General features: G+C 35.0%; 1 protein-coding gene across 1 annotated transcript; it reads right to left on the reverse strand.

Moving 5' to 3' along the window:
- Positions 1-367: 367 nt before the first annotated feature.
- On the reverse strand, positions 368-7,848 carry LOC140875725 (uncharacterized). The gene is made up of 22 exons (XM_073279497.1): positions 7,694-7,848; positions 6,986-7,453; positions 6,621-6,832; positions 6,455-6,538; positions 5,915-6,049; positions 5,676-5,794; positions 5,181-5,345; positions 4,468-4,573; positions 4,249-4,354; positions 4,070-4,180; positions 3,780-3,946; positions 3,572-3,689; positions 3,146-3,370; positions 2,867-3,057; positions 2,605-2,772; positions 2,379-2,484; positions 2,124-2,261; positions 1,847-2,005; positions 1,551-1,757; positions 1,027-1,221; positions 745-816; positions 368-641 (listed from the first exon to the last, which is right to left on the reverse strand). Exons 1-22 carry the CDS (start codon positions 7,739-7,741, stop codon positions 483-485), a joined length of 3,459 nt encoding a protein of 1,152 aa, XP_073135598.1. The 5' UTR covers positions 7,742-7,848; the 3' UTR covers positions 368-482.
- Between the last annotated feature and the right edge of the window lie 1,612 nt (positions 7,849-9,460).

Raw genomic sequence — 9,460 nt, forward strand, 5'->3', positions numbered from 1 at the left:
ATATAATTGAGGGAATTCTAAATTTTTATAATTTTCTGAAATAAATTAATATTTGAGTTAACATGATTGATCTTTAATGTTCCTCATTGCATTAGGCAGGAGTATTCGAGAAAAAAATATTTTATATTGTTAAACTTTAGATCTAAAATAAATATATCAATTATGCTTAAAAATTTCTCTAAATAATACTTATTGAAAAAATTATGTTTTAAAATTTAATCAAATTTCAAATAATGGGAAAAAATGGCATACGATGTTTCATGCTGAAAAGGAAAAAAATATCTAAAATTTTCAACGAGCAAATTATATTCTGCACTAAGAACTTATTAAAGAGAATTATAATTATCGTTGAAATCAGCTTCTTATTGAATTTTATTGAAAGAATTACAAGTAACTTTACATACAAAAAATAATTATATAATGAATCAAAATCTTATATGCTCAGTGCTACTTGGTACTTGTTGGTATAGCAAGAAATTTATCTAAAAATAGGGGTAAGAAGATGAATCCAATCTGTTTGTGGTGTCTCTAGACAAAATCGATCGAGCTTCAGTGATGGATCGAGGGGGCTCCAAATCCTTTTCTTGTAAAGCATTGCCAAGCAATCTCTGCATCTGAGATGCATGTATGTCATCCAGAATCTAAAAAGAAATAAAAGAAAGAGCAAAATACAAATGAATGATCTTGTTTTCGTAAACATACTATATTTCCTTGTTTATGTACCGTGTCTTTCGGATTACTTACACCAAGAGCATGATATGATCCGGTATACCAGATTCGATTCTCTTTCCTGCCCTCCAGAAACTTCAATACAATCTGACAGGAAACATGAAAATGAACTTCTTGAACTTTAAATGGTGGAAATGATGATGAAGAGAGAACCTAGTATATAATATAGGATTTTTGTGATTCTAGCTTCAAGAGACCTACATGTTGGAATGCTCTCAGAGGGCCAAAACTCCACAAAACGCTCTTATTTTAGAACAAAATAAACTCTTTTTGAAACACGGAAATTTTCTAGTTTACCTGTCCCATTTTATCCCAAAAAGCACGAGTGGCTGCCACAAATATTTGAGTTGTAAAAGATTCGTGTAAATGGGATATGGAGTCAGAGAGTTGTGTTGTCAGCAGTTGCATCCTCTCACGGATCTCAGCTACCCCATCCGCTTCCTTTGTATCTTCCAAGATCCTTTGAAGCCGTGTGCTTCGATTAGCTTGCAACTGTAATAATTTACTCAAAAATGTTACATTACTACTTACACAATACGAAAGGAGGACATGAAAACCATTTACATAATGCATGTTATCCACTTGGTTAAGGATTACAGTTTTCTGGAAATAAAGATCACGTAAACAGTTCTATAATTAAACCATTTCAAGTATTCAAAGCATCCTCTGCAGTTATGATGTTGAAGAAACTTTGAAGAATTAAGTTGGATATTACTTTTTTAAATTGAAGCCTATAAAAGTTGAAAATTAAGAGATGGAATCTAATCTTTAGCATATTAGTACATCTTATTTAACAAATTCAGGGGTGGAAAATGACTTACGTTCGCTGCAAGCTTGACCACAATGGCTTGAACATAATTCTTGTACTTTGTCCTCAAGAGGACTGTAATAGCATTCATTTGTTCCCCAAAATTTGACATACTGTCTCCATTCATTGGCAAATAGGACGCCCATGACTTCAGTTTACCCTCGATCCTACCGTGAAGCACATCTAGAATTCTCTTCATTGTGTTCAGAAAAATTCCGAGCTGCAAAACAGAAATAGAAGGAACAATCAAATCTATCTTTCCTTCTACCAATTCTGTGGTGAAAATTAATGAGCAGAAGCTCAACTCACCTGACTAGGAATGGAATAGTAAGTGGTTGATTGCCTTCTTGCCAATTTCTGAACCTGCATGCCAAGTCTTTTCGGTATGCTATCTTTTAAAGGAGTCAAAATGTCATTGTACTGCCTTTCCATTGCCTTGATTATTGCTCTTTCAACATTTGCAGCAGCCTTTAAAATATGACCAATGAAACGTAACTACAACTTTGTGTGCACAAAAAATGATAAAAGAATGTGTATGTTAATGTGTTGAGAACTGCATGTCCTAATCAAAAAGATAAAACCTCACATTCTCCAAAATTAATGTGTATTGAGGCCATCGGTTAATCACAACTTCGTACTCCACAAGCATTTTTGTCATTTTTTCAAACATATTTTCAGCAAAGAGAGACGTTGAATATTTTGTAACTACCCCGGACCACGGTACCTGCAATTGAAAGATCGATATGCATCAATATTTTTGACCCGAAGGCAGAAACCGGACATAAATCACCCCAAGAGTATGCGCTGCACAAATGATAGTCTAGCAAGTAAGAAGAGGTACCTTTTCAGCTTTGCAAAGATCAAGAAAGGTCAGCTGTAAATCTTGTATCCAGACCATTATGTAACCGTCATACAACTCTTGGGAGTTGACACCATCTTGGACTGGGCTGCATATATAAATTTACAATTTTACAAATTTTCAGTGCAAAAGTTTTCAGTAAAGTATTTTCTAAAACTGATACTATTGAAATTGTCTGGCCAAACCAAGGGGTGATGAAATTGTAAACCTGATATTCCACAACTCAAGGCTCCTCTCAAATTCTGACATTGCTATCAGAAGATCGTTCACGTGTGGCAAGGGACTAGATGGAGGCCATGTGGCTAGGAAACTTTTGAGCCTCTTGCACAATTCTGTGCTGTACACTGATGAGGTTATGCTTGACAGGTCTATTGAACTAAAAATGGCAGATGATTTTGCTTCGTATTAGCTTATATATACGGCACACAAATAAATCCATGGTTGAAATTGTCTAATATGAGATTTGATACCTAGGAAATATATGTTGATTGTGTATCTTGATGTCCGCCTGGATTTCTTTGCTAATGTTGATACAAAGATTCTTCATCTTGGAGTAGGCTGTGCAGATTGAACCAGAATCCATAACAAAACCATCTGAGTTACTTGATACAAGCTCATCAGTCTCAAACATGTGTTTTCGACATCTTTTTGTTGCTGCCATCTAGAAAAAATTTCCACCTTAGTTCTGGTTCCAAATATGTATAAAAATGCAGCAAAGCCAGATATATTTCCAATTTGGTAAAATATACCTGTAAATATTTTCTCAGCATAGTCTGAGAATCTTGAGCAAGAATATCATGAAGAAGCGTATACACTTGAACAGCAGGAGCTAGTGCAGGTGCTGCACTTTCTAATATTGGACCTGATAAATCAACCAATCCAGTTGGAGATTTTTCGTCTAGTGACTTGTAATTCTGAAATGTTGCTGAGAGAAGGCTCTCAACTTGCGTCTCACAATCCAACAAAATACTTTTCTGTGAATCCATGTACCACAAGAAGTGAGGCAATAGACTAGTATATTAAGCTTGGGATTATAATCTTACGGCCATCTCTAAACTAGCATGGTTTTTAGTTTGTTCACTATCAGAAAAATTCGACATAATTGGATGAAACATTTTCCTGAATCCAAAATAATTGGTGAATGATGTGATTGAGGAGCTTCTTGAGGTGCTTACTTCTTGTCTGGTAAGGATTCTCTCATTCCTGGCCTTAATGACAGGCACAAACAACTCATGCACAAGCTCTAAGCAATCTTTTGTGGGAGTGGCAACATTCATCACATAAGAGAGATATCTGTGTAAATTATGTAAATGGATATACTTAGAATTTTATTACACAATTAAGGAACTGAAAATGGAATTCAAAATGCATCAAACAAATTACCGTAGTTTAGTATATGAATCTGAAACTCCATAATACTCAGCAAATTCTTTCAAAATCCACTTCCAGGGCCCTCCTATTCTTAAATTTCGTGCATGAAACTGTTCGGCACGCATAGCTGCCTCAACCAACAGATCATATGCTAGAGTCTCCACTATAGATCCACCACTCTGTTACATATAAATGAACAACTATAAATGCTCTATCACATTAATGAATGCAAAAGATCATCAATTCTTTTCAAGGAACTTCTTGATAATGCACGGCCTTTCAATTATCAAACAATATTTTACCTTCAGAGCCACTGTCTCGTCACTTGTAAATGTGCTACCTATAGAGAGCAAAACCTTCCCGGCACATTCATTATCATTAAGATGAATAGGCCACCATCGAATTCTATCATTCTACATAATTTTAGTTAATATTAGATTGCCACTGGTTGAAAGAAAACTCAAAGATAATAAACACTTACGGGGTTGTCGGTCAAGGATGAAATTGGAATTGTGGCAAAACCTTGAGTATGTCTCTTTACATCCTGGACTTCTAGTAGAAGCGCATCTGCTTGGCTCTCCGGAAAACTAAAATCCAAAATCTGTGATTAGTTTCTCAAAAAGACCGGAGGAGATATATTTTGCTCTCGGAATCCATTCTAAGTTTAAATAATCAGATAAGAACGCAATTGACAACTTACAAATCATGATATTCACCACTCCCAGGCCTCAATGAGATGACAGAGCTTTGTTCCATTTCATTCTCCTCGACTGAACTTTTCAGGTGAACCAAGCACACTAATGATTCTGTGGATAATTTTGACACAACAGTAGTTAAAATAATGGAACATGTCAAAATCCACTCTTTAAAATTTAATAGTGTGGCCCACGACCCAAATATTGGATCCTTATTTACTATAGAGTTGAACTTCTACCACAGATCATACTCCATATATATAATTATCTAATTATGCTTTTAGGAGTTCAACTTTTAGTAAAAGTCACACATTTACAGTTCATGTCTTCCTTTCAGATATTCTCTTTGAAACATGTCCCTATCTCTTCTTAAAGCATCTCCTAGACCTCCTCTGAAGGTTTTAAACTGTATGTCTATGTTGTGGAAAATTTTGACAGTATTTCAACCAATCCAAAAAAACAAAGGTTTGTTCGCATCCTTCGCAAGTAAAGGTCAGCTCAATTTTAGGCTTCACAGTTATTTCTACCACTGTAATAGGTATATACTTATTTGCCCTCTACATGCCTAAACTCCATCAAAACAGAAAATCTATTACCCTTATATGAATTGAACTATCCTAAAGGCCTTGTTTCTAAAACCAGGTATCATAATTAAATTCTAAACAACTATGATTCTTGGTAAAAAGAACTCACAAACAAACATTGAAGGAGGACAAACCTTCAGATGACAGTGAGAATGGACTGTGCTTGAGAGAATTAATTTTATGTTTGACCATGGATGAAACATATCGGACGTAATCTGCCCCAGCTGGTATGTATAGTGCACTTCTCATTGAATTCGTGTCCTTCAACTTTCGTCTCGGTATAACTCGGAGCTTTTTCACTAGAATAATAAGCATACTGATAATTAGTTGTCACTGCGTTTCATTGTTTTCAGGGAACCAAAAATGTATATCAACATGACAAATATCTCCAGCCTCTCATATTTTGGTACATTAGAAAAGGATAAAAAAAATAGTAACAAAGTCTCATGCTTTGTACATAAAGCTTAGTAGATATAACTGAATGATGCAACGAATACGAACTCTACAATGGAGTTAGGACAATCTAGTCATAAGAAAAGTAAAGCCCCATACTACTAATTTATGTGCCAATTGAAGCTTTACAGCAGTTGCAAAATTTTCTTCTAGTAGTAGTGTGGAAAAGCCCAAACCTTCCACGCGAATCTTCCCGGCTATCCTTTTCACATTCGAAGGCATTGCTTGTTCTGTGGTCTTACTTATGCTTTCTGCTGCTTGTGCACCTCGAGGCTGTAAAAGTAGTTTGTGTAGTCTGCGCAAGGAAAAAAGGCACCATATTCTCTTACATAATGTAACTGTGAAGCTACATAGATACGATCCTACAAAAAAAATTTGGCACCATAAACAGTAAGTACGAAATTTGCAGACTTACCCAAAGGCATTCCGAAGAAGCAGGCATTCGTCACGCAGAAATTCTGGTGCCTCTGCATATCCTCTTGCCCATGAATTTAAGCATAGTCGAATGCAGGCATCATAAGCTACAAGAGCTTGCCATGCATTTTGGCCACTGTCATAAAAAAAAAAGGTTAGTACCTTTCTCAGAACTCTTCATGACCAAGTCAAACTGATGAAACTAGTATCTAATGACTGTACTGAAATTTGAAGACAAAAAAAATGGGGCTAGCATGACGAGGCCATCTAAACATAAGTGGTAAGAACCATAACCCGAAGAGAGATTGGTGAACCAATACTCTGCCAACTTTCTGATTCAACTGGAAGCATGTCTCTGCAAATTCAAATGTCGACTCACTTGTATGTCAGCTGGCATTCACATGTACTACTCTAACCGAAACTACATTTTCTAGTCTTTCCTATATTGGATTTTTAAGAAAATATGCAGATGCACCAAAAGCAAGCACAACATCTAATATGCAAGATCACATATAAATATGTATAAACAAGCAATAATAACCTTGCATCATAATATGGAGTAAATGAGTTTGCGAGATAGCTGGAGGCTGGAAGTTCTCTTTCCCCAAGTTTTTCTTCATCGTCCCTGGGAAGTGTGACAACGAAATAAAATGGGCATGAGTGATAAACAAAAACTCGTGAATAACTTTCGTAATAAAGTACCATACCTTTTAGCCACTCCGGTGTTGGGATATCCATCTCCTGGACCCGAAACAATTGCCGTATTGCCAGAGAAACTGTGTTCACTCACTTCATGTACGTCATCATTATGTTTCTCATTTCCAACTTCAGAATGCAAGTCACTATCATTGTCCAAAACAGGTGGTGCACTAGGTGTTCCCAAGTCCAAGGCATCATTTAGTTTACCAACAGGTGTACCCTGCATTTGTTTTTAATATGTGAATCCATTAGCTGCTAAGGTTCAGATCAATAGATATTTTTCTGCCTATAAAGCAACTTACACTATGTTCTTCTTTGTTTTTGATAGTTAGTAATAATTGCTGTTGCAAGAAAAATGGTAATGAATGCTTACATATGCACTGTGAGGTTGGACTTTGTTGTTCAACCGATCAGTATATCCTCTAACACTCCCTGGAATTTCAACACGAAGATTCTCTTTCAACAACCCTCTATTAATGGTAGATGTAAATTTTCCATCATTTAAGTTTTTCCTCAACTTGGGATCGAACATTTCTTCATCAGAATCCTCATGCACTGGCTTATCCAAGACCTCTTCCTCAGAGTGCTCCGGGGCAGAACCAACACTCTCAGTTTCATCATCGTCCTTGTAATAATCAGATTCATCGTCATTGCTGTCGACACTTAGAGTGGCCGTGTTGACAGGTTTAATAAGATCAGAATGAAATTTCAGTGGAGGCAGAGAGTGGGAAGATGCAAAACTACTTGAACTAAAGGCCAATGGTGATCTTGGAAGATGGTACTTTTGGCCTAGTTTTTCAATCAAAGGGGATCTTGTTTCACGTTGCTCCGCAGCTGATCCCTGCAGACGAAAAAATTGAGCCCAGAGATGAAACTTCAAAACCAAATTCAACCCGGGCCTCAACACAGGACTCTTGGAAATTGGAATGCGTTTTTTCCCCTTCTACTGGGATGAAAAGTTATCAACTTAATAGACATGGAAACATACAAAAAAATCTCTCATTCCAAAAGAAAATGCATACATGACCAACAAAAACAAACAAGAAACGCTGAAATTTTGGTGGGTCATTGAAAAAGTTACCTTCTTGATCCAATTTATGGCACTGGCATCTAAACCTTCGGTAAACATAATGAATCGATGGCACACAAGGAGCAATAGTAAAGAAGAGGACTTGTTGGTGAAGTTTGTGTGTACGAGAGGAATAGCGCCTGCAGACGAAAAAAGAGAGCGTAGAGATGAGCGGAGCTCTGAGCTGTTGGCCGTCACACCCAACGGCTAGTTTGAAAATATAGCTCATTTATAAATATATTAATTAATTAATTATGGATGGACCCATTTTAATAATAAAATAAAATAATAGTATTATAAAATTTATTGTAAAATTGTTTTCCTACCTTTTTTTATTTTTTTGTTTTGCCATTTGTAAATTAACAGAACTATTTCCCAAATCAATTTTACTCAAGCATAAATATTTTTAATCATGTATAAATAGAATTAAATAGAAATATGAACTCTTCAAATAGAAAATAATATTTTGAATTTAATGAAATATTGAAAGTATTTTTACTTCTTAGCACGATCTCAGTAATTTGGAAATCATTTATTGAGTGTATAAATTATGTATTACTAGGTAATGACACCTCAATATTTGAGGTGTTTACCCAAGTTTATAATAAACATAATTAAAATGATTGTAGAAATTTTAAAGTTGAAAGGAGTAAAAAATAAAAATGAAGATTTATTGATATTGTACATCACATACAAATTAAAACATTTTGTACATTTGACCGCTAAATTCGGTATCAACTAGCAAGTGCACTAGGTCAAATAATAGTAAGTGGATAATGAGTCTAAGTATCGATCACACAGGGACTGTTGTCAATTCTCAAAATTTGATTATTTTACTTAATCTAGAAAAAATAATAGAAATGAGTATGAATTGAATAAAATAAGAATTTAAAATAATAAATAATTATGAAATTAACTACAAACTAGAACTCAATAATAATTTTAATTAAAATAAGCCAACCAAAACACACACATGTACCGAACAAATCATGTAACATGTAGTCGATTCAAGACTCAAATCTAATCTTATATTATGGCGAATTCTCCAAATTTATTTAATAGTCTATTATCTATTTCTAGAACAGTTAAACCAATTCAAATATTGACGGATTAATTTTCATAATTCTAATCAAACTCATATGCATTAGAAACAATGAGAATTCAGTTTGCACCTAAAACCGCACGATGAAATCGAATACTATTTCTAGTCAATTTAACCTCATGTTGAATATTAGAGTGATCGAAATCAATTCTTCCTCTGTCGACTTAGAATCTATTAACATGCAAGAAAATAATTGGTCAGATCATTCACGAGACAAATATAAATCTAACAATCAATAATATAAAACTAAATCTGAAAAATCCCAAAAAAACATCCAAGTTTTCTACATAGATTTGTTCGGCCCAATCTCGCCGTCTTGGTTGAATAAAAACTACTCAATAATTGAAAACAATAATTCAATAAACAAGTTTAATAATCAAAACAAATGAAAAGAAGAAAAAACTCTGAAGAAGATGGAGCAGATCTCCAATCTCCAAGCCTCCTTTAGCCGCCTCCTTCTCTGCGTTTCGAACCCCTTAATATTCTCTTTTATCTTCTATTTATATGGCTTGAAAAACCCACGAAATAAAGCCCGTAAAATAAAAGATTTAATTTCCAATAATTCAAAATTTTCCGGATTCGCGATCTCTCGCTCGAGCGCAGAAAGATGCGCTCGAGCGAGCATACTTTTGCCAAATTAGTATTTTTTTTCCTGTTCCTCCAATCTCGAAACGTGC

This window comes from Henckelia pumila, chromosome 1 (assembly GCF_033568475.1).
Source record: "Henckelia pumila isolate YLH828 chromosome 1, ASM3356847v2, whole genome shotgun sequence".
Lineage (NCBI taxonomy): Eukaryota > Viridiplantae > Streptophyta > Magnoliopsida > Lamiales > Gesneriaceae > Henckelia > Henckelia pumila.